Source organism: Falco punctatus, assembly GCF_963210335.1.
Source record: "Falco punctatus genome assembly, chromosome: 4".
In the NCBI taxonomy this organism is placed as follows: Eukaryota; Metazoa; Chordata; class Aves; order Falconiformes; family Falconidae; genus Falco; species Falco punctatus.
In genome coordinates this window covers 89,807,200-89,831,713 of record NC_137583.1, presented here as the reverse complement: position 1 = coordinate 89,831,713, position 24,514 = coordinate 89,807,200, and the positions used below count along the sequence as shown (strand labels likewise).

At 58.0% G+C, this 24,514-nt stretch overlaps 1 protein-coding gene across 1 annotated transcript; it reads right to left on the bottom strand.

The window, feature by feature from the left end:
* Positions 1-591: 591 nt before the first annotated feature.
* LOC308062162 (uncharacterized protein) lies at positions 592-5,617 on the bottom strand (the record flags this gene model as incomplete). Its single annotated transcript, XM_080383219.1, has 4 exons — positions 592-3,091; positions 3,836-4,139; positions 4,785-4,849; positions 5,430-5,617. The coding sequence occupies 4 exons, from the start codon at positions 5,615-5,617 to the stop codon at positions 2,464-2,466; spliced, it is 1,185 nt and encodes a 394-aa protein (XP_080239345.1). The 3' UTR covers positions 592-2,463.
* Between the last annotated feature and the right edge of the window lie 18,897 nt (positions 5,618-24,514).

Below are 24,514 nucleotides of genomic sequence, written 5' to 3'. Positions count from 1 at the left end.
TGCGGACCCAAGAGGAGTTGCTCCTCGCCAGGGACCACGACTGAAGGGCAATGTTTTATCAGGGCATTTCACTTGCATGTCTGAAATCCTTTTTCCCTAGCTGTGCTACAAGGAACCATCACCTGCAGCAGCACAGCTGCACTTCCTAACCCAATCACAGTAAACCCTGTAATAAGCTGGAGGTCCTTCTTGATGAGGATAGCACCTGCAATGGTCCTTGTAGAAGAGGGAGGGATGGCATTTCTCCATACAGACGAGGAGGCCATTTGGCCACAGCACCGCCAAAGCGCTGCTCCTGGCCCTTGGCATGCCCCCTGGTTTGCCTGCCCAACCGAGGAGATCTTGGACATGGAGGAAACCGGTACAGAATCCATGCAGGTTTTACAGTCCAAACTAAGGGCGTTGCTGCCAGAGGTTCTGGGGTTTTTTGATGGTGATTTAAACCACCTACTGATGGAGCTGTCGCTGTTCTTTACACCTCTCTTACTCCCCTGCTGATTGCCTTGATTTATACCCTGAGAACTCAGGATGTCCCAGCTGCTACTACCTGCTGATTTGCAATCGACTTCTGTCCGGCTTGTGGTGGTTCACAGTAGCAATGATGTCAGATCTGTTTCCAATGGAAGAAAATGCTCTAAAAGCATGACCAACCACAATGGCGTAATCCTTCTGTGGACGCGATCTGCACAGTGTCCTGTGCCCTGGCTGTGGCCTGCTGGTGTAAGGGGAAGTTTGTGAGCATTGTGGACTGTCTGAGAATGCATATATGACTGTTAATTGATAAACAATTAATTCACAGAGGTGAGGAGTGGAATGTATTTGGTTTATGGGGCAAGGTTATGGTAGCAGGGGGGCTGCAGGGGTGGCTCCAGGTTCATGTGTGGCTCATGACACAGGTTGTCCCTGATGAGCTGGTGATGCAGCTTGTCCCCCTGCAGCCCATGGAGGTTAAGGGTGGGGCAGACATCCACCTGCAGCCCATGGAGGAAGCCATGCCACAGCAGGTGGATGTGCCCTGAAGGAAGCTGTGACCCCGTGGAGATCCCATCATGGAGCAGGCTCCTGGCAGGAGCTGTGGCCCCACGGGGGATCCATGCTGTAGCAGTTTGTGAAGAACTGCAGCCCATGGAAAGGACTCGTGTTGGAGAGGTTGGAGAAGGACAGTCTCCCACGGGAGGGACCCCACACCGCAGTAGGGAAAGAGCATGAGGAGGAAGAGGCGGCAGAGGGAATGAGTTATGAACTGACTGCAGCACCCATTGCACATCCTCCTGTGTTCCTCTGGGGGAGGAAGTAGGGACGTCAGGAGGGAAGGTGAGCTCAGGCATAAGGAAGTGTTGCAGGGAAGGTGTTTTAAAACGTATTCTCATTTCTCATTCTCCTACTCTGATTTGATTGGCGAGAAATTAATTTCTCCAAGCTGAGCCTGTTTTGCCTGTGACACCGACTGCTGGGTCAAAATTTCCCTGTCCTTGCCATAAACAATGAGCATTCTTATTTTTCCATCCTGGTGAGTAGTGGGAGTGATAGAGCAGAGTGGGGGAGACGTTGCAGCCAGGCAAGGTCAACCCAACCCCAACACGCCATGCTCATGCTGGCCCAGTAGAGCAGTAGAAATGGCCAACAACCTTCCTGGTGCAAAAGGGGATGCGGCAACAGCAGAGCCACCTGGGAGGAGGTGACCAAAAAGCCCACTGCCCACACTCCCCGCGCTGGCAGGGAGAAGACTTTCTTTGTCATGACAGTGCTTTTTGCCAAGCACTTTGCGTATGGTGACACCATGACTGAAGGCCATGGCTGAGAGGATCGGGAACTCAGTCATAGCCAGGAAGAAGCAGGAAAATAACAGCAGGAAACACAAAGGATTGTTCTGTTGGCAAGGAATCCTGGGGACAGCATCTGGGGGACGATGGTGGTGACACAGCAGATCTCCAAGAAGGAAAGCCTGACAGGAAGAAACGCACAAGGATCTGCAGGGAATTGCCTGATTTGAATGCCCAGGGAGCTTGTTAGTGTTACTAACAACTCCAAGCTGAGATCTTTGCGTGCGTCCTTGGGATGGGGAAAATTACCGGGTGGAAGCTGCTGCTGTGTTTGCCCAAGGCAGCCAGGCAAAGGTGAGACACCCACTAAGCTGAGCATCGTGCTGGAGCATTTGCGTTCGCTTTATTCTTGACATCGTGAACTCCCTGTGCCATGGCAGCACTTGGAGGACCCAGAGGTGTCACTTGGCCTTCCTAAAAGTCATGAAGAGCTCAGCATCCTTGGCAAGAGGAGAAGCAGCCTGAGGTGGCCTGGATGGGAATCGGTCCCCTCTGGGAAGGCGTTGCGGGACAATGCCGGCAGGCCTTTTCAGACAGGCCAGAGGACGCCACGGTACCCGCAAGGCTCTGACCCCGTGCTGGGCAAGCACGAGCGCGTGGTGGGAAACACGCTGCGCCCCCCTGCCTTGCACAGACCCTCTCAGGCTCCCCGTGCAGCGCGGCCCAAGCGCGGTTGTTTGCTGCCTCGGAGCACCGATGCGCAGCAGCCCTCAACGAGGAGAGGTGCTGAGCCCGGGCAGCGACTGCAAGGGGCACCCGCTGATCCCGGGGCCGGTGCCGCAGGCGGTGGCGGGAAGCGCCCGGGGCCGGGCGGGGCGAGGCGAGGCGGCAGCGCCCCCTGGCGGGGCCGGGCGGGGCGAGGCGGCAGCGCCCCCTGGCGGGCCCGGCCGGGGCCGTCCCCCCGCCCCCGACACACACGCCCGGCCCCGGCAGCGGAGGTTCGTGCCCGGCCGCAGCCCCGGCTCCGAGCCCCGTGTCTCCCACGGCGCAGTAATACACCGCCGCGTCCCTGCGCCGGGGCCGGGCGAGCCACAGGGCGCTGGACCGGCGGTCTGCCGCCACCGACAGCCGCCCCGGAGGGTCCTGCACCTCTCTGGACCCTTTGTAACCGCTCGTGATGAATGCGGGGCCTCGGCCCGGGAGCTGGCGGTACCACAGTATCATGTCTCCTGTCCCTATGCTGGGGTGTGAGCAGCTGATGGCGATGCCGGTGTCCTCGGTGGTCTCTGCCGACGGCTCCTGCTGCACCTGGGCTCTGCCCACAGCCACTGCCGAGGAGAAAAAGAAGGGGGAATCCTCAAAACCTGCTTTGTGCCCAGCCCCGCCTGCCGTTCGCCATGGCAAATCCCAGCCAGGAACATTCGGGCATGGGGGGCAGAAGAGTTCCCAGAGGATGTCTACAGGTGCATTAACGGAGGTGTCCGTTAACGGCTGGCAGACATAGGAACGCGAGAGTGACAGGTGGAGTCACTGGAGAAAAACAGGGACAAAGGGAAGGAGCCCGAGGGGAAGCAGCAGCGGGGCAGGAGCAAAGGGAAGGAGCCCGGGGGGAAGCAGCAGCGGGGAAGGAGCAAAGGGAAGGAGCCCGAGGGGAAGCAGCAGCGGGGAAGGAGCAAAGGGAAGGAGCCCGAGGGGAAGCAGCGGCGGGGAAGGAGCAAAGGGAAGGAGCCCGGGGGGAAGCAGCAGCGGGGAAGGAGCAAAGGGAAGGAGCCCGAGGGGAAGCAGCGGCGGGGAAGGAGCAAAGGGAAGGAGCCCGGGGGGAAGCAGCAGCGGGGAAGGAGCGGCTGCAGGCGCTCCGCGGCAGAAGGCGGAGGGAAGGAGGCAGCGGGCAGGGCTGGACAGCGAGAGCACGGCGAGTTTCCGGAGGGAAGGCGGGATGGCAGCAGAGGGAGGGAGGGACGCGAGCCCGGCGCGGCGGCAGGGCTCCGTGCAGAAGCCCGAGGGGACGGCAGCCCCGCGGGGGCCCCCGCAGGCCGAGCCCCGGCCCGCCCCCCGCCGCCAGCCCCGCGCACCCAGCAGCAGCGCGGCCAGCCCCGCCAGCCCTGCGCCCCGGCCCCGCCGCATGCCGCCGCTCCGCCGCCCGCGCCTCGCTGCCCCGCGCCAGCCCCGGCTCTGGGCGGCGGCCGCGGCGCCTCCTCTCCTCCGCCTCCTCTGCTCCGCGCCGCCGCCAGCTCCGCCCCGGGGCTGAGCCCGGCGCCGGCGCCGCTCGGGGGCTCGCAGCAGCGTGGGGCAGCAGCGGGGCCTCGGCCCGGGAGATGGAGCAGCTTCCAGAGCTGCCTCCCCGCTCCGGGGCTGGAAGCGGCAGCCCCCGCTGCCCTGCGGGTGCCGGGGAGCAGCCTCAGAGCCTGCCTTCTGCTGCCTCTGCAGCCCCAGCCCTGGGCCGCAGAGTCCTGTGCAGGCAAAGGCAGCGTGAGGACGCGTGTGCCCAGGGGCGTGCGGGGCTCAGGCTGAGCAGGGGTGTTGGGGAAGCGCAGTGTTGGGCACAACGGACCGCCAGAGCTCATCGAGATCCACCCCTGCTTGCAACAATGCCCACTGCATGAGGTTACGCGAGGTCACAGTCAGTCCAGCCTTGGACAGGCTCGCTCAGGTTGGTACTGCAGAAACGTCCAGGCACATCCATTCCAGTTCTTGTTGTTGCTGTTGGCCTGTTGCTTAAGCACGCCTCCCCGTGTTCCAGCAGTTCTTCATTGCCTCGGCTTCTGTTGCAGAGCACTTCCCGAGTGCAGTCCCTCTTCTCTGTTTCCTTTGAGCAGGTAGATCCTGCCCCTGCTGGGAACAATTTTGGCTCCACAGAGGTACCGTCTGTTCCTGTGGTTGGCTTTCATCCCTAAACTTGTGGCGAGCGTCCTCCTTTCCATTTCCCCTGGCATTCATGAAAACATTGGAGTGTGGGTCCTGCTGCCTATCCCTGAGAGGCCCTGCTATTGTCTGCCTGCTGGGCTTTGCACCACTGCTCACAACTCCTGGAGCCTGCTAGTCCAGGCCCTTTGCTACTCACCTCTTCTTGATCCCTTTTGTCACCACTTTGGGGATCAACAAAGTATGGGAGAAGATGCCACTCCACCTGTTGCCCAGCAGTGCCGAGAAAAGGGGAGCAATCGCCTCTCTTGACCTCTTGGCAATGCTTTGTCTGAGGCAGCCGAGGATTCCCTTGGAACTCCTTGGCACAGGGGCACAGTACTGGCTCATGGCCAGCTTGGTGTCTACCAGAAGCCTAGTTTGTTCTCTGCACAGGACTGCTCTCTATGGGTGACCCCGGGCTGCCCTGGAGCGTGCTGCTGTTCTTCCAAGGACGGGAGTTTTTCCCTTTCCCTTGTTGAACTGCATGAGGTTCCCATCAGCCCATTTCTCCAGCCTGGTGTGGTCCCTGTGGACAGTGGCCAGACCCGCTGGAACAGCAGCCACTCCTCCCAGCTTGGGGTGCTCTACAACCCTGCTGCGGGCACGCTCTGTTCCATCCTAGAGATCATTAAAGAAGGGGTTGAACAGGGCCCACTATTGATCCATGGAACACCCACTACTCAGTGGCCTGTGACTCAGTTTTGCGCCACTGACCGGCCCCCGCTGGGCCTGGACATTCAGAGAGTTTTCAATCCACCTCACCGTCTGCTCATGCAGCGCTCTATGTCAATGGCTTCTTTAATGAGGACGGCATCAAAGGCCTTGCTCAAGTGGAGCCAGATGAGATCCACTGCTCTCCCATCATCTCCCAAGCCAGCCTCTTCATCGCAGAAGCTTACCAGCTTGGTCAGGCATGAGTTCCCCTTGGTGAAGCCATACTGACTACTCATGGTGGCTTTCTCATCGCTATCATGCCTGCATTAATCAGGCTTTCTGGGATTACCTGCTCCATCCCCTTCACAGAGACTTAGGTGAGGCTGAAAAGCCTGTGGTTCCTTGGATTCTCCTTCTTCCTTTCTTGAAGGAAGGAGCAACACTGGCTTTCCTCCAGTGCTCAGGCACGTCTTCCAGTCACCGTGGTCATTTGAAGATGCTCCAAAGGAAGCAGGATTGGGGCTAGAGTGAGGAAAAAGCATTTACAAGAGCCCAAGACATTCTCCTCCTCCTCCCCCTCCTCCCACCTGTCCCCATAATGATGGTCCATGGCCTGCACCCAAGGGCAAGGATAGCAAGGGCAGGTCACCTGTACACCCTCTATCCCAGAAACAGTTCCCTGCACAGCACGGCAGTTGCACGCATGGGCAGGGCTAAGGCGACTCACAGGCTGATGCTGAAGTCAGCCTGGCCAGGCCACAGACGACGGCACCCAGTGCCCAAGCCCCCACAGCTGCTCTGTGCTGCCTGGCCTTCCCCCAGGCAGGAAGCAGCTTTCCCCCAGGCCAGCTCTTCTCCTGGAGGACATGTTGCCCACCTCTGCCTGCTGGTCTGCTCCCCCATTCAGCTCTTGGATAGACTTGTACAGCATGGTCCCGCTGCAGAAGAGATGAGGCAGGGCTGAGGGCAGCACACAAGGTAGGGCATGAGAAAGGCTCCAGGGGCGGACAGAGCGCACTGAGAAGAGGCTTCCTCAGGGTCCCAACACACAGCAGCCGGAGGGTTTTCCAAAATCCTTGTCATCATGTAGTTCCAGGAAGGAGCATTGCCACGTGGCATGTTACTTATGTACCTTTGCTCTTACCTTGAGCTCTGACCTGTGAGGGACGCATCCTCGAGCAGCTGCTCTAAGAGACAGGCCTGCAGGAATACCTGAAGAAGCAATGTGCCGCAGGGAAACCAGAAAGCCAAGAGCAGCAGCAAGGCACCAATGCAGAAACTGCGCTGATCTCCTGCATTGCCTGTCGCCTCAGCAGAGCCATTGGGCAGAATACTCAGGTAAGCCACAGTGAAGGCACGGGGACCTCAGATTCTTTCACCGCCTTCTGCTGCCTCTCAGGCCACTGACACCGGCCCTCCCTGGGAGAGGGTCTTGGCCCGCAGAGCTCTGGGTGGACGGGGGAAGGAGCGCTGCCCGGGGACACCTGAGGGCCCCTTCCCCCAAGCTCAGCCTTGCACAGGCACGTCCCCTCCCTCCCCTGGCTCCTTGCACAGCCGGAGCATCTCCCTGTGCCAGGGTGTCTTGCACAGCAGCGAGGTGCACGGCACTGGCCGAGACCTCGACTTGCGCTGGCTGCAGGACGCTCTATTTCCCTGTGCTGTTCAGCAACGTGGTGAAATGGCCGCTCTGCCTGGGAGTACCCGCTGCCTGCTACGAGACGTGCTGTGGGGCTTAGCCTTTCTTCTGCTGGTACCAGAGCAGACGAGGAATCGTACCGTCAGTCAAAGCCAAGGCTTACCCAGCGGTTGCCTCAGGAAGTCAGCGATGACGAGATACGCAAGGACCATGCTGAGATGGATCGTCCTGCATGTGTGAGAGCGACTCAAAGAACGCCCGCGTCCCCACCAGGAGCTCTGAGAGAGCAGAGCTGCCAGAAATGACTCTGCCAGGGGAACCCAGAACGAGAAAGGGAGGAGAGAATTCTTGTTCTTAGCATGCCTGAAATGCCTGTGCTGTGCTCCTGCCTCCTCCAGCAGTGGCCCCTGTTGCTCCTGCACTCAGCAGCTTCTGCCTTGCCAGGGTGGAGGGGCGATAGGCCTGCAGCTGGGGACCAACCTCTCTGACACATCCTCCCATGCAATGTCGTGGGAGTCTCTCCTTCCCTGATGCCTGTGCCCTCTCTCTCACAGCACAAGGCCTTGGTGGGGTTGGCCTGTCCTAGCGCCTTCACGGTGCCCAGCGCCAAGCTCCTGTCAGCACAGCCCAAGGCTGCAGCTCTTACAAACATCATCTTCAACACCCCCAAGCCCTGCAGACACCAACTGTCCCACTCAGCCCCACAGGCACTGTGGACTTTCTCCTTCTATGCAAAAGAAGATCGGTACTCGAGGAAGCAACACATGAAGCTTTGTGCCCCGCTGCTCAACCCCTCTTACAAATCAGCTTCTGCAAAGCTCACCCAACACCACGCAGCCTCTCCAGATGACCGTAACCCTGCCAATTTCCCTTTCCTCCAAACCAGCTGGATCTCCAGCTGTCCTGCCCTTACTTCCAGTCCCATCAAACAAACCTGCCAAACTGTTTCTGCTCTCCCCATAGCATGATGTAGGTTGGACAGGGCCGGTCAGGGCTGTGTCCAGACGAGTCTTGAAAACGTCCAAGGCCAGAGCCTGCACAACATTTATGGACAGTGCATTCCAGTCCTTGAGCTTTTTCAGGGTCAAAAAGAACTGGAAAATAAGGTTCTCACACGTCAGTAGAATTCCGCAGGTTCCAAACTGTGTCTGTGGCCTCGCGGCCTACCGGCACCGTGCACTTGGAGAAGAGCCTGGCTTCGTCTTCTCCACGTGCTCAGAGCACGTAGCTGTGGACACCCCTAAGGTCTCCCTTGGAGCCTTCTTTTGCTAAGGCCTCGTTCGCTCAGGCTCTGAGTGCATCATGTCCTCAAGCTCCCTGCCTGCCTTGGGGCCTCCCGCTGGACTCCCTCCAACACGCCTGTACCTTTCCTGCACACCGAGGAGCCCCAGGCTGAACGCAGGAGCCCAGGCATGGTCCCAGGAGCGCCAAAGAGAGGAGAAGGATCACTTCCCTGCCTGTGCTGGCTCCGCTTTCGTTGGCATCTCAGAGCGCAGTAGGTGTGCTTTGCCACACGGGCACACTGCTGACTCACCTTCAGCCACTGGCCACCAGGCATCCCCTGCCTCCCCAGCTGCCTGACCTACAACCTGTGTCTACAGCACGGTCCCAGCGCCACCCAGAAGCTGAAAGGTGCCTCTCCCCGGAGGAAGTGCTCGATCATGGCTCAGGCCTTTGGAGAACAATCCTCTTCTGGTGCGTCCTACCTGCATGGTCGCTTCTGGTGGAAGTGCAGCGTAAATTCCTTCTGCCTGTGATCTGTCAAGCCAGAAAGGTATTTCAGCATTGCCTGGCTCCGTGTCCGCCGTATCTATCCGTTTGTCAGCTTTGGCACTGGGCTCATGCTCCACCTCGCTTTCTATAAGCTGCCAAAGGCTGATCCATGCATCTGAACAGGGTGAGATTGCAGGCTCAGGGTTCAGCCAACCCCCAGGTGCAAGGCAAGGAGGGGATCTTCCCTCCTTGGGCTCATTTGGCCAGGAAATAAGTCACGAGCACGATCATGCCTCCTGCCTAGAACCCTTCTCTCCAACGGCAACTCTCGGTGGATGCTGGGGGGAGCCTAGGAGCAAGACAAGTAGGATCCTTCTGCTGAGGGTTCACTCCTGTGTTCCAAGCCCCTGGGCTTGGACTTGGCTGAAAAAGTCACCCCCATACCAATCTCTACAGCTTTCCTCACTGGCACAGAGGCTGGGGAGGCACACGCCCAGCCTAACCACAGCCCACAGCACCATGTTGCCCTCTGCTTTACAGCCAGGCTTCATCCATCCCTCCAAGTACCCACCTGGAGAACCCCTGGCGGCCTGTGCTGCCCGGGGCTCCAGGCCACCACCGCTGAGGCAAGCGTGCTGGCTGGCCGCTTTGAACCGCATGCAAAGAATGCCTGGAGAAGGGATCCTTTACCACCGGTTCACGGCGAGGGCCTCTGCCGCTGCACAAACCAGGTTTTCCTCTGTGCTTCTGAAGCCCAAGAACGTGGACTCTGAACAGCTGAGTGAGCTACTAGAGCCATGCAGGCTTCCTCTCCACCACAGACCTTGTGCTCAGGAATTGGCTGCAGTGCTGGGGGAACATACCTAGAATTCCCTTTACCTGTAAATCTCATCCCTTCTGGGAGATGGAATTGTCTCTTGTCAGCCACCACAGTCTCATATCCTATTTCCTCCATGAAAATCCCAGTGTCTTGGCAAAAGTGTACAAGTGGAAGGATGGAAATCCCTACATCCCTGTCCTCCACCGAGAGGGGATTATGGCTAATGAAGCACATACAAGCATAGCAAAAATATGAAAAGGCCAACACCATTATAAGGGCGTTTCTGTTGCGTGCCTGGCAAGTAAGGCCTTTTGCCAAAGCCCTGCCAGAGCGCTGCTACTGGCTCTTGGCACGACCTCTAGTTTGCTTGCCCAACGGAGACCATGGAAAGATAGAAAAGGGGCACAGGATCCACCCAAGTTTTAGACCTCAAACTAAGGGCATTGCTGCCAGCGGCTGTCCTTTCCAATGGAGATTTAAATCATGCTGCAGCTCTTCTGTGCAGAAGACGGGCACTGAGCTGTCTCAGGCTGCGCTTCTCATTTCACTGCTGTGGCCTGGTTCTATGCCTCATGTGTCTTCACCTACACGGGAGCCCCCTAGAAAAGGTCACTGGGCAGAGTAGCGGCTGTTCTCTGCGTGGTTCTTCCTCTTCTGCTCAACACCTTGGTTTACACCCTAAGAAAGGAGGATGTGAAAGCTGCTGCTCTGAGCAGGGTCAAGAGCTGGCATTTCTTCACATGAAGGAAACAACCAGCAGGGTGCCATCACCCTCACCCCCACATCACCGTAGGTCAGGGAGTTGGTGATCCAGGTATCCCGAGGAGGCCCTGGCCTCTGCTGTGCCCTGCTACAAGCAGAGCCTGGCCTTCAGGCCCGTGTTGTTCTGCACAGATCCCTTGGCCAGGGGACAAACTCAGCCCGTCCATTGCAACCGATGAGCTTTCAGGCAGCTTCTGCTTGGTGCCAGTGATTGCACTGCCCTTGTGTCCTTGCCTGTATCTGAAGTGCAGCAGGAAGGTCTCATGTGAACATGGCTTCTGTTTCGCAGCAGAAATGCTGAATAGAGCTGTTTTATTTCATGACAATCGTCTTAGAGTTTGACTGACCAAGAAGGGGTGACCTTTTCATGGGCAGGACGAGCGTGGCGTGCTGTGCCCTGACTGGAGCCGCCTATTTGACAGCACGTAGCTTAGGGCTCCCAGCATCTGAAGGACACAGGATTATCTGTACTGCCATCTCTTTCTTCAGTGACATTCTCTGGGATAAGAAATGGCCATTTACAGAGTCCGGGTGCCTTTCCACTGGGAATCAAACCAGCAGCTCCTGGTGCAAAACGTTTGGTGCAGCTGGCAGGTCCCCGTGGGAAATGCCTTTGCAGGGGAAGGACAGTGATTTAAAGAATCACTCTAGCAATATATGAGCAAGCGCAGGTTATCTTTATTTGGCAGCGGTGGGTGCATGGGGGATCGCTCCACCAAAGTCATGCACAGCAAGGGAACCTCTCAGCCCCTTCTTTATACAAGTCACTCATGTCTATTCATTAACTTTCCATGAACTCATTAACATATTTCACACCTGGACAATTAGCACAACATTCCCTCTGTCACAAATTCAAGGATTTAGTACATCTTCAAGTTAACAGTATTAACATATCTCATGCCTGGACAATTAGCCCACTCCCTGTGTCACCCATTCAAGGATTTAGTGCACCCTCAAGTTAACAATAAGGGTCTCCTCAGACAAACATGAGCACATGTTCTTTAAATAAATCGTATATGGCCCATTATTCAATAGTGAAGCAGAGACAGAGCAGGGGGCACACGGGGTGGCATCCCTCCTCACCTGCAAACCAGCCCAGGGAAGGGGTGTCCCCTCTTCAGCACTGGGGCAGGGACAGGGCTGGCCAGGGGCGGGAATGAACACAGCCCTTGAGTTCTGCTTGTGACACTGCGGAGCCAGCACAGCACTCACCGTGTTACGGCTCTGCTGGATACTGGGCCAGAAGTAACCCTAATTCATGGCGATCTGCACCATCACCCCAAGATGAAAGCAGTGACCGGTAACACAGTTGGGAAGGGGCTGTTGGGGGGAGAGGCAGAAGAGTTGTCTCCAAAAGTCTTTCTAACCTTGCAGCCAGCAGGAAACGAGCTACTTACAAGTTGGGGTGGGCTTCCAGAGTGCCCTGCTACATATCACAGGCCGCGATACCTTAGCAGGGAAGGCTTTCCATATCCAGCGGGGGAAAATATTCCTCCCACATCCACTCAGCTCGCAAAAACTCCTAGAGCCTGGGGTTGTCCAGCAGGGACATTTGCCTTTCAGGAACCTGGGCTGGCCTGTAAAGCTGGTCCTCCGCGGGCTGCCAGAAGACAAGCTGTGTCAACATTGTCTTCTCCGTGGCTGCAGGGGAGCATCTGCTCTGGCACTTCAGGCACCGGCTCCCCCTCCTTCCTCAAAGACCTCGGTGCCTGCCGAGTTGTTTCTCTCACATTTTCTGACTCTTCTCTCCCAGGCAATGCACAGCACCTTTTACCCTTTCTTGCATATGTTATCAGAGAGGCGCTGCCAGCGCTGCTGATCAGCTCTGCTTTGGCCAGCAGCAGGACCGCCTTGGAGCCGGCTGTCATTGGCTCTGTCTATGGCTCTGGCATGGGGGCAGCTTCTGGCAGCTTCTCACAGAAGGCATCCCTGCAGCCCGTCCGCTACCACAGCCTTAGGTGAAACACGTGCACTGTCATTACCCTGGTATGGTTATGTGCAAAACCTGTTTTGTGTCTGCAGGATAAAGCCAGCCAGCTCAAGGCGCACAGAGGAGGCTGCTGGCAGCTCCCTCTTGCTACGGGCAATTACCGCACCCGCACCTGCAGGCAAAACAGCAGCCGAGCAAAGGCCAGCACATCAATTAAAAGAGGGGAAAAATAACAAGAATGCGTGAGCATTCACAGGGCAGCCAAACCATTTGCTCAGCTGCTCTGTAAATTAATGCTGCTCCTGCCTTTCTCTGCCTTTACACGAGAGGGTATTTGCCTTCACGTGAGCCTAGAGACAGGCTCACTGCTACATCACTTCTGATGCCCCAGCCTCAGTGTCTGCGGCCCAAGGGGAGTCTGGCTTGTCCCAGACACACCCCTTCTGCGGCCACATGAGTGTGTCACTGTGGAACTGCTCCCTCTGCAAGGGCAGGGGCTGGTCCCAGACCCCTGAGGAGATCACCAAGGTCAGGCGGGAGCTGCTACCACTGAGGGATTTAATGTTTCTTTTCCTTTCTTTTCCTGGTACCATGGGAATTCTTTGGGTGGCTGCAGCAAAGGGGATGTTCTCCAGCTTTACATTATCCCCCACACATAGGCTTGAGATGTGGACAGGCTCGATATCTGGAAGGGCCATGGAAACGTCCACTCTGCGGTGCTTTCTCCAGCGCTTCTCATCATCAAAGAGCCTGGATCCAGACGCAGCTGCACAAGTCACACAGGCCTGTGCCTCACAGCAGTACAGGCTGGGGAGGCAGAGGCCCAGCCTCACCACAGCCCCCAGGTGCTGCTGCTGAGCAGGCTGAGCTCAGAGCTCCAGGCAAGCAGTGGCAGGGAGGGATCTGCCCCTCACAGCACCGCCCATGTTTCTATGCGCTGCTGCGTGCTGTGGGCACCACTGTGGGCTCAGCGCACAGAAATAGGCAGCGCTGTCCTGGAGCTCAGCATCCCGCACATGCAGAACCACCTGGGAGGTCTCCACAGACAGTGAAGACGAGAACCTCCCTGAATCCACCTGCGGTTTCCATTTGTACACTCCCTGCAGCAGCATCTGCGGGGACTGCGTCTGACGCTGCTGGTACCAGAAGATGTAGGGATTGGCAGAACTGGTGGAGAAATTGCAGCGCAGAGCTGTGCTGTGTCCCGTCTGGATGGTCATTTCTGCGGGGAACTGGAGCACAGAGTCCTTTTGGGCACGACCTGTAAAGCCAGAAACATCTTTCAGCCTTGCTTGCCTGTGCACCAGTCCATCTATCACTTCCTGGGCTTGCTCACTGTCCCCGCTCTCCATCTCACTTTTCCCAGCCTCTGAGCTGCTGAGCTGCTTGTCCCTGCACCCTTCTTTCTGCAGCTTCTTGCCACTCCTCACCGCCCAGATCATCCTGCTTTCCAGCAGCGCGCACATGTCTTTCCAGCCACTCTTTCTCTCCGTATCTGCCTCTGAGCTATGTTAACTGCTGCTGTCTCCTTCAGCAGCAGCAGCCATGAGCTGTCCTTCTCCCACCTCTGACTGTATCTTCTTGCTAGCGAAGCTCCTCCATATGACACACCACGTCCTCTGCCCTTGCCCTGTCTCTGTACAGCATTTCAGCTCTCCTTGACTCTAGTTAGCCTTCTCTGTTTGTCCCCCGAGGTTTACAGACAGCCCTGCAGAGGCCGGTAACCTTCTCTCCAGCACACCCAGGAGAGAAGCTCCCAGATGCCACACAGCTCCGCTCCCCAGCGTCTTCCCTCTTTCGGGCTTGGGCTGTATTAGCAGCACACTCAAGAATGCTCGGTACCCGCAAATGCAGGGTAAAGTCTTGTCCTTCCTCTTATGCTCGTTACTCCTGACATCTCCCACATTATTTGCCATACCCACCTGCAGCCCCGGCTCTCCCTACAGAAACACTCCCTGATCCCCCAGGCAGTCAGGACTGACATCTCCGTGCTTCCACCACCAGCTGCGCAAACTCTTGCCTCGTTCACCCCAGCCTGGAAGCGGCATCTCACCAAAGGCTGCCAGTCCCGCCAGGGCTGCCAGCACAATCAGGGCCATGTCACGCTCTCCCTTCACGGGGTGTGCAGGCACCTGCCAGCCGGAGGGACCTGATGCTTGCAACTTCACCTCTGCCTCTGCCTCTGCCCGATCAAAGAGGCCTCCAAACCACAGCCCAGAGGGTGGAGCAAAACTCTCTCCCTGCTGCTCCAGGCAGGCCTCGTTGCACCTGTCCCCCAGCCTCTACCACCAGAACGCTCTCCAGAGCCTCGTGGTGTAGGTACCGTCCATCAGAGGGAATGGCATCCCTGGTGATCTTCTCCTGGCATCGGCCCCCTAGGCAGCTGCACAGGCCAGCAGCCGGCTCTGCAGGAGATGGAGCCGGCACCCCTGCACCCACCCATGCCCGCCCTGTTCCTGGGACTGTCTGGAAGGAGAGAGGAGCAGGCACACGCTGAGGTGCCCGGACCCAGGTGTCGCACACTCTCCCTTCCCCTCTGGCCGTGGAGCAGGAACCTGAAGAGAAACATCTCTGTAAAGAGCATCTGCTGCAGAAACCAGCCGCACAGGGACAGGCACGCTCCCGCGCTCGGGCAGGGGGAGGACACTGGCACACAGCTCTGCGTTGTACAGGCAGTCCCCCTGTGTCCCTTCACCTGCCCACATTAGCCACAGGCGCCAGGTGCTTGTCCCACCCTGGGCCCCAGAACCGCTATACCCAGGCAAGCCAAAGGGCTGCTCGATTTTACTGCCTCCTGCTCCTGGAGCAGGGCTCCTCTGCCACTTCTCACCCAGGGCCCTTGGCTCACACAGCTGGCAGGGACTGCAGAAAACAGCTGGTGAGCGCAGCAGCCCCCATTCACAACCCCGCTCCCACAAGGCCTTCAGGGTCCTGCTGCTCAGCCGAGGCCGTGGCAGAGGGACGGTGGGCTGCCCTCTGCTCTCCAATGTCTGCAAACCTGCCAGGGGCTCCTGGTAATGCACTGTAGCTGCCACCACAGTCCCCAGCTGAGGCAGGACGAAGGGCTGAACCTTTCCCCTCTGCCTCTCAAGCCTGTGCACATGAACTTTCACAGCTGTGTCAGCTCCTGCAGCCGCACCGGCCTCACTGGGGACTGGCTGGGACCAGGAGCCAACTTTGACATCTAGATGAACACGCCAACCAAATGTTATATATACATATATATATATATGTATTTCGTATCCAATCATTGGTAAAATACGCATGATCATTAGTGAAAGATGTAGCTTAGATAGAATATAATCATTTGCAAAGATGGAGTGCATCCTTCCTTGCTTGGAGGCAGGTGGCCAAGATTGTGAAACCAGATATACGGCCTTGTATGGAAACCGGTGGTTAAAATCAAGTAGGTAAGGGAGGCTCCCTTGGTTCCTCCTGGTAGCCCTGGCCAGGCTTTGGTGGGATCTGAGAGGAGAGTGAAACCAGATGTCTCTATATTTGAAATCAGGCGATCTTGTTTATTCAACACTATAAGAGCTGGACCCTCTGACAGTGACTTTGGAGACCTCACCTACGAGTGGATGCCCTGTGTAGGACCTCCCAAATGCCGGGACAGGCTCTCCAAATCCTCGCTGTAACCAGGGCTCCCAGCAACTGTGGACCCGGATGACGGTAAAGTATTAAGGCAATTGGTGATGTATCTTTCTTAACCGCTGTAGCCTGTCATAGGCAGCAGTGATTAGGTGCATTGCCTTGTTTTATTCTTGCTGTATCCTTTCACTTACTACTTGTTTCACTCCCTATTCTATTTTTTAAAATGTAAGTAAAGCTAAACTCACTTCTTTAACTAGGGGTCTGTTTCCTTTGTACTGACCCGGTCTATGGCAAAACACCTCTCTGCAGGAGGCCTTCCCACAGCAGCAGGAGCACGCTGGAAGTGGACTGTGAAGCCGGGGCAGCCAGTTTGTAATTGTGTGCCTGAGCCAACGTTACAAAGGTACCAGCAAGAAACCACTTCTCCTTGTGGATTCAAAGCAATGGCTTGCCCCCAGGCTGTCTCAGTTGTGACTTTCTGTTCTAACAGGGCCTGGCTATGTTAGTGGGGTGGAAGAGATCCCCAGCCCCTGCCTGTTGAGCAGCAGCAATGCCCGGCTCATGTGGCAGGAGGACCTCTGCTGCCTGCCTCCCTGTGCGGACCCAAGAGGAGTCGCTCCTCGCCAGGGACCACGACTGAAGGGCAATGTTTTATCAGGGCATTTCACTTGCATGTCTGAAATCCTTTTTCCCTAGCTGTGCTACAAGGAACCATCACCTGCAGCAGCACAGCTGCACTTCCTAACCCAATCACAGTAAACCCTGTAATAAGCTGGAGGTCCTTCTTGATGAGGATAGCACCTGCAATGGTCCTTGTAGAAGAGGGAGGGATGGCATTTCTCCATACAGACGAGGAGGCCATTTGGCCACAGCACCGCCAAAGCGCTGCTCCTGGCCCTTGGCATGCCCCCTGGTTTGCCTGCCCAACCGAGGAGATCTTGGACATGGAGGAAACCGGTACAGAATCCATGCAGGCTTTACAGTCCAAACTAAGGGCGCTGCTGCCAGAGGTTCTGGGGTTTTTTGATGGTGATTTAAACCACCTACTGATGGAGCTGTCGCTGTTCTTTACACCTCTCTTACTCCCCTGCTGATTGCCTTGATTTATACCCTGAGAACTCAGGATGTCCCAGCTGCTACTATCTGCTGATTTGCAATCGACTTCTGTCCGGCTTGTGGTGGTTCACAGTAGCAATGATGTCAGATCTGTTTCCAATGGAAGAAAATGCTCTAAAAGCATGACCAACCACAATGGCATAATCCTTCTGTGGACGCGATCTGCACAGTGTCCTGTGCCCTGGCTGTGGCCTGCTGGTGTAAGGGGAAGTTTGTGAGCATTGTGGACTGTCTGAGAATGCATATATGACTGTTAATTGATAAACAATTAATTCACAGAGGTGAGGAGTGGAATGTATTTGGTTTATGGGGCAAGGTTATGGTAGCAGGGGGGCTGCAGGGGTGGCTCCAGGTTCATGTGTGGCTCATGACACAGGTTGTCCCTGATGAGCTGGTGATGCAGCTTGTCCCCCTGCAGCCCATGGAGGTTAAGGGTGGGGCAGACATCCACCTGCAGCCCATGGAGGAAGCCATGCCACAGCAGGTGGATGTGCCCTGAAGGAAGCTGTGACCCCGTGGAGATCCCATCATGGAGCAGGCTCCTGGCAGGAGCTGTGGCCCCACGGGGGATCCATGCTGTAGCAGTTTGTGAAGAACTGCAGCCCATGGAAAGGACTCGTGTTGGAGAGGTTGGAGAAGGACAGTCTCCCACGGGAGGGACCCCACACCGCAGTAGGGAAAGAGCATGAGGAGGAAGAGGCGGCGGAGGGAATGAGTTATGAACTGACTGCAGCACCCATTGCACATCCTCCTGTGTTCCTCTGGGGGAGGAAGTAGGGACGTCAGGAGGGAAGGTGAGCTCAGGCATAAGGAAGTGTTGCAGGGAAGGTGTTTTAAAACGTATTCTCATTTCTCATTCTCCTACTCTGATTTGATTGGCGAGAAATTAATTTCTCCAAGCTGAGCCTGTTTTGCCTGTGACACCGACTGCTGGGTCAAAATTTCCCTGTCCTTGCCATAAACAATGAGCATTCTTATTTTTCCATCCTGGTGAGTAGTGGGAGTGATAGAGCAGAGTGGGGGAGACGTTGCAGCCAGGCAAGGTCAACCCAACCCCAACACGCCATGCTCATGCTGGCCCAGTAGAGCAGTAGAAATGGCCAACAACCTTCCTGGTGCAAAAGGGGATGCGGCAACAGCAGAGCCACCTGGGAGGAGGTGACCAAAAAGCCCACTGCCCACACTCCCCGCGCTGGCAGAGAGCAGACTTCCTTTGTCATGACAGTGCTTTTTGCCAAGCACTTTGCGTATGGTGACACCATGACTGAAGGCCATGGCTGAGAGGATCGGGAACTCAGTCATAGCCAGGAAGAAGCAGGAAAATAACAGCAGGAAACACAAAGGATTGTTCTGTTGGCAAGGAATCCTGGGGACAGCATCTGGGGGACGATGGTGGTGACACAGCAGATCTCCAAGAAGGAAAGCCTGACAGGAAGAAACGCACAAGGATCTGCAGGGAATTGCCTGATTTGAATGCCCAGGGAGCTTGTTAGTGTTACTAACAACTCCAAGCTGAGATCTTTGCGTGCGTCCTTGGGATGGGGAAAATTACCGGGTGGAAGCTGCTGCTGTGTTTGCCCAAGGCAGCCAGGCAAAGGTGAGACACCCACTAAGCTGAGCATCGTGCTGGAGCATTTGCGTTCGCTTTATTCTTGACATCGTGAACTCCCTGTGCCATGGCAGCACTTGGAGGACCCAGAGGTGTCACTTGGCCTTCCTAAAAGTCATGAAGAGCTCAGCATCCTTGGCAAGAGGAGAAGCAGCCTGAGGTGGCCTGGATGGGAATCGGTCCCCTCTGGGAAGGCGTTGCGGGACAATGCCGGCAGGCCTTTTCAGACAGGCCAGAGGACGCCACGGTACCCGCAAGGCTCTGACCCCGTGCTGGGCAAGCACGAGCGCGTGGTGGGAAACACGCTGCGCCCCCCTGCCTTGCACAGACCCTCTCAGGCTCCCCGTGCAGCGCGGCCCAAGCGCGGTTGTTTGCTGCCTCGGAGCACCGATGCGCAGCAGCCCTCAACGAGGAGAGGTGCTGAGCCCGGGCAGCGACTGCAAGGGGCACCCGCTGATCCCGGGGCCGGTGCCGCAGGCGGTGGCGGGAAGCGCCCGGGGCCGGGCGGGGCGAGGCGAGGCGGCAGCGCCCCCTGGCGGGGCCGGGCGGGGCGAGGCGGCAGCGCCCCCTGGCGGGCCCGGCCGGGGCCGTCCCCCCGCCCCCGACACACACGCCCGGCCCCGGCAGCGGAGGTTCGTGCCCGGCCGCAGCCCCGGCTCCGAGCCCCGTGTCTCCCACGGCGCAGTAATACACCGCCGCGTCCCTGCGCCGGGGCCGGGCGAGCCACAGGGCGCTGGACCGGCGGTCTGCCGCCACCGACAGCCGCCCCGGAGGGTCCTGCACCTCTCTGGACCCTTTGTAACCGCTCGTGATGAATGCGGGGCTTCGGCCCGGGAGCTGGCGGTACCACTGGATGAAGTCTCCTGTCCCTATGCTGGGGTGTGAGCAGCTGATGGCGATGCCGGTGTCCTCGGTGGTCTCTGCCGACGGCTCCTGCTGCACCTGGGCTCTGCCCACAGCCACTGCCGAGGAGAAAAAGAAGGGGGAATCCTCAAAACCTGCTTTGTGCCCAGCCCCGCCTGCCGTTCGCCATGGCAAATCCCAGCCAGGAACATTCGGGCATGGGGGGCAGAGTTCCCAGAGGATGTCTACAGGTGCATTAACGGAGGTGTCCGTTAACGGCTGGCAGACATAGGAACGCGAGAGTGACAGGTGGAGTCACTGGAGAAAAACAGGGACAAAGGGAAGGAGCCCGAGGGGAAGCAGCAGCGGGGAAGGAGCAAAGGGAAGGAGCCCGGGGGGAAGCAGCAGCGGGGAAGGAGCAAAGGGAAGGAGCCCGGGGGGAAGCAGCAGCGGGGAAGGAGCAAAGGGAAGGAGCCCGGGGGGAAGCAGCAGCGGGGAAGGAGCGGCTGCAGGCGCTCCGCGGCAGAAGGCGGAGGGAAGGAGGCAGCGGGCAGGGCTGGACAGCGAGAGCACGGCGAGTTTCCGGAGGGAAGGCCGGATGGCAGCAGAGGGAGGGAGGGACGCGAGCCCGGCGCGGCGGCAGGGCTCCGTGCAGAAGCCCGAGGGGACGGCAGCCCCGCGGGGGCCCCCGCAGGCCGAGCCCCGGCCCGCCCCCCGCCGCCAGCCCCGCGCACCCAGCAGCAGCGCGGCCAGCCCCGCCAGCCCTGCGCCCCGGCCCCGCCGCATGCCGCCGCTCCGCCGCCCGCGCCTCGCTGCCCCGCGCCAGCCCCGGCTCTGGGCGGCGGCCGCGGCGCCTCCTCTCCGCCGCCTCCTCTGCTCCGCGCCGCCGCCAGCTCCGCCCCGGGGCTGAGCCCGGCGCCGGCGCCGCTCGGGGGCTCGCAGCGGCCTGTGGCAGCAGCGGGGCCTCGGCCCGGGAGATGGAGCAGCTTCCAGAGCTGCCTCCCCGCTCCGCGGCTGGAAGCGGCAGCCCCCGCTGCCCTGCGGGTGCCGGGGAGCAGCCTCAGAGCCTGCCTTCTGCTGCCTCTGCAGCCCCAGCCCTGGGCCGCAGAGTCCTGTGCAGGCAAAGGCAGCGTGAGGACGCGTGTGCCCAGGGGCGTGCGGGGCTCAGGCTGAGCAGGGGTGTTGGGGAAGCGCAGTGTTGGGCACAACGGACCGCCAGAGCTCATCGAGATCCACCCCTGCTTGCAACAATGCCCACTGCATGAGGTTACGCGAGGTCACAGTCAGTCCAGCCTTGGACAGGCTCGCTCAGGTTGGTACTGCAGAAACGTCCAGGCACATCCATTCCAGTTCTTGTTGTTGCTGTTGGCCTGTTGCTTAAGCACGCCTCCCCGTGTTCCAGCAGTTCTTCATTGCCTCGGCTTCTGTTGCAGAGCACTTCCCGAGTGCAGTCCCTCTTCTCTGTTTCCTTTGAGCAGGTAGATCCTGCCCCTGCTGGGAACAATTTTGGCTCCACAGAGGTACCGTCTGTTCCTGTGGTTGGCTTTCATCCCTAAACTTGTGGCGAGCGTCCTCCTTTCCATTTCCCCTGGCATTCATGAAAACATTGGAGTGTGGGTCCTGCTGCCTATCCCTGAGAGGCCCTGCTATTGTCTGCCTGCTGGGCTTTGCACCACTGCTCACAACTCCTGGAGCCTGCTAGTCCAGGCCCTTTGCTACTCACCTCTTCTTGATCCCTTTTGTCACCACTTTGGGGATCAACAAAGTATGGGAGAAGATGCCACTCCACCTGTTGCCCAGCAGTGCCGAGAAAAGGGGAGCAATCGCCTCTCTTGACCTCTTGGCAATGCTTTGTCTGAGGCAGCCGAGGATTCCCTTGGAACTCCTTGGCACAGGGGCACAGTACTGGCTCATGGCCAGCTTGGTGTCTACCAGAAGCCTAGTTTGTTCTCTGCACAGGACTGCTCTCTATGGGTGACCCCGGGCTGCCCTGGAGCGTGCTGCTGTTCTTCCAAGGACGGGAGTTTTTCCCTTTCCCTTGTTGAACTGCATGAGGTTCCCATCAGCCCATTTCTCCAGCCTGGTGTGGTCCCTGTGGACAGTGGCCAGACCCGCTGGAACAGCAGCCACTCCTCCCAGCTTGGGGTGCTCTACAACCCTGCTGCGGGCACGCTCTGTTCCATCCTAGAGATCATTAAAGAAGGGGTTGAACAGGGCCCACTATTGATCCATGGAACACCCACTACTCAGTGGCCTGTGACTCAGTTTTGCGCCACTGACCGGCCCCCGCTGGGCCTGGACATTCAGAGAGTTTTCAATCCACCTCACCGTCTGCTCATGCAGCGCTCTATGTCAATGGCTTCTTTAATGAGGACGGCATCAAAGGCCTTGCTCAAGTGGAGCCAGATGAGATCCACTGCTCTCCCATCATCTCCCAAGCCAGCCTCTTCATCGCAGAAGCTTACCAGCTTGGTCAGGCATGAGTTCCCCTTGGTGAAGCCATACTGACTACTCATGGTGGCTTTCTCATCGCTATCATGCCTGCATTAATCAGGCTTTCTGGGATTACCTGCTCCATCCCCTTCACAGAGACTTAGGTGAGGCTGAAAAGCCTGTGGTTCCTTGGATTCTCCTTCTTCCTTTCTTGAAGGAAGGAGCAACACTGGCTTTCCTCCAGTGCTCAGGCACGTCTTCCAGTCACCGTGGTCATTTGAAGATGCTCCAAAGGAAGCAGGATTGGGGCTAGAGTGAGGAAAAAGCATTTACAAGAGCCCAAGACATTCTCCTCCTCCTCCCCCTCCTCCCACCTGTCCCCATAATGATGGTCCATGGCCTGCACCCAAGGGCAAGGATAGCAAGGGCAGGTCACCTGTACACCCTCTATCCCAGAAACAGTTCCCTGCACAGCACGGCAGTTGCACGCATGGGCAGGGCTAAGGCGACTCACAGGCTGATGCTGAAGTCAGCCTGGCCAGGCCACAGACGACGGCACCCAGTGCCCAAGCCCCCACAGCTGCTCTGTGCTGCCTGGCCTTCCCCCAGGCAGGAAGCAGCTTTCCCCCAGGCCAGCTCTTCTCCTGGAGGACATGTTGCCCACCTCTGCCTGCTGGTCTGCTCCCCCATTCAGCTCTTGGATAGACTTGTACAGCATGGTCCCGCTGCAGAAGAGATGAGGCAGGGCTGAGGGCAGCACACAAGGTAGGGCATGAGAAAGGCTCCAGGGGCGGACAGAGCGCACTGAGAAGAGGCTTCCTCAGGGTCCCAACACACAGCAGCCGGAGGGTTTTCCAAAATCCTTGTCATCATGTAGTTCCAGGAAGGAGCATTGCCACGTGGCATGTTACTTATGTACCTTTGCTCTTACCTTGAGCTCTGACCTGTGAGGGACGCATCCTCGAGCAGCTGCTCTAAGAGACAGGCCTGCAGGAATACCTGAAGAAGCAATGTGCCGCAGGGAAACCAGAAAGCCAAGAGCAGCAGCAAGGCACCAATGCAGAAACTGCGCTGATCTCCTGCATTGCCTGTCGCCTCAGCAGAGCCATTGGGCAGAATACTCAGGTAAGCCACAGTGAAGGCACGGGGACCTCAGATTCTTTCACCGCCTTCTGCTGCCTCTCAGGCCACTGACACCGGCCCTCCCTGGGAGAGGGTCTTGGCCCGCAGAGCTCTGGGTGGACGGGGGAAGGAGCGCTGCCCGGGGACACCTGAGGGCCCCTTCCCCCAAGCTCAGCCTTGCACAGGCACGTCCCCTCCCTCCCCTGGCTCCTTGCACAGCCGGAGCATCTCCCTGTGCCAGGGTGTCTTGCACAGCAGCGAGGTGCACGGCACTGGCCGAGACCTCGACTTGCGCTGGCTGCAGGACGCTCTATTTCCCTGTGCTGTTCAGCAACGTGGTGAAATGGCCGCTCTGCCTGGGAGTACCCGCTGCCTGCTACGAGACGTGCTGTGGGGCTTAGCCTTTCTTCTGCTGGTACCAGAGCAGACGAGGAATCGTACCGTCAGTCAAAGCCAAGGCTTACCCAGCGGTTGCCTCAGGAAGTCAGCGATGACGAGATACGCAAGGACCATGCTGAGATGGATCGTCCTGCATGTGTGAGAGCGACTCAAAGAACGCCCGCGTCCCCACCAGGAGCTCTGAGAGAGCAGAGCTGCCAGAAATGACTCTGCCAGGGGAACCCAGAACGAGAAAGGGAGGAGAGAATTCTTGTTCTTAGCATGCCTGAAATGCCTGTGCTGTGCTCCTGCCTCCTCCAGCAGTGGCCCCTGTTGCTCCTGCACTCAGCAGCTTCTGCCTTGCCAGGGTGGAGGGGCGATAGGCCTGCAGCTGGGGACCAACCTCTCTGACACATCCTCCCATGCAATGTCGTGGGAGTCTCTCCTTCCCTGATGCCTGTGCCCTCTCTCTCACAGCACAAGGCCTTGGTGGGGTTGGCCTGTCCTAGCGCCTTCACGGTGCCCAGCGCCAAGCTCCTGTCAGCACAGCCCAAGGCTGCAGCTCTTACAAACATCATCTTCAACACCCCCAAGCCCTGCAGACACCAACTGTCCCACTCAGCCCCACAGGCACTGTGGACTTTCTCCTTCTATGCAAAAGAAGATCGGTACTCGAGGAAGCAACACATGAAGCTTTGTGCCCCGCTGCTCAACCCCTCTTACAAATCAGCTTCTGCAAAGCTCACCCAACACCACGCAGCCTCTCCAGATGACCGTAACCCTGCCAATTTCCCTTTCCTCCAAACCAGCTGGATCTCCAGCTGTCCTGCCCTTACTTCCAGTCCCATCAAACAAACCTGCCAAACTGTTTCTGCTCTCCCCATAGCATGATGTAGGTTGGACAGGGCCGGTCAGGGCTGTGTCCAGACGAGTCTTGAAAACGTCCAAGGCCAGAGCCTGCACAACATTTATGGACAGTGCATTCCAGTCCTTGAGCTTTTTCAGGGTCAAAAAGAACTGGAAAATAAGGTTCTCACACGTCAGTAGAATTCCGCAGGTTCCAAACTGTGTCTGTGGCCTCGCGGCCTACCGGCACCGTGCACTTGGAGAAGAGCCTGGCTTCGTCTTCTCCACGTGCTCAGAGCACGTAGCTGTGGACACCCCTAAGGTCTCCCTTGGAGCCTTCTTTTGCTAAGGCCTCGTTCGCTCAGGCTCTGAGTGCATCATGTCCTCAAGC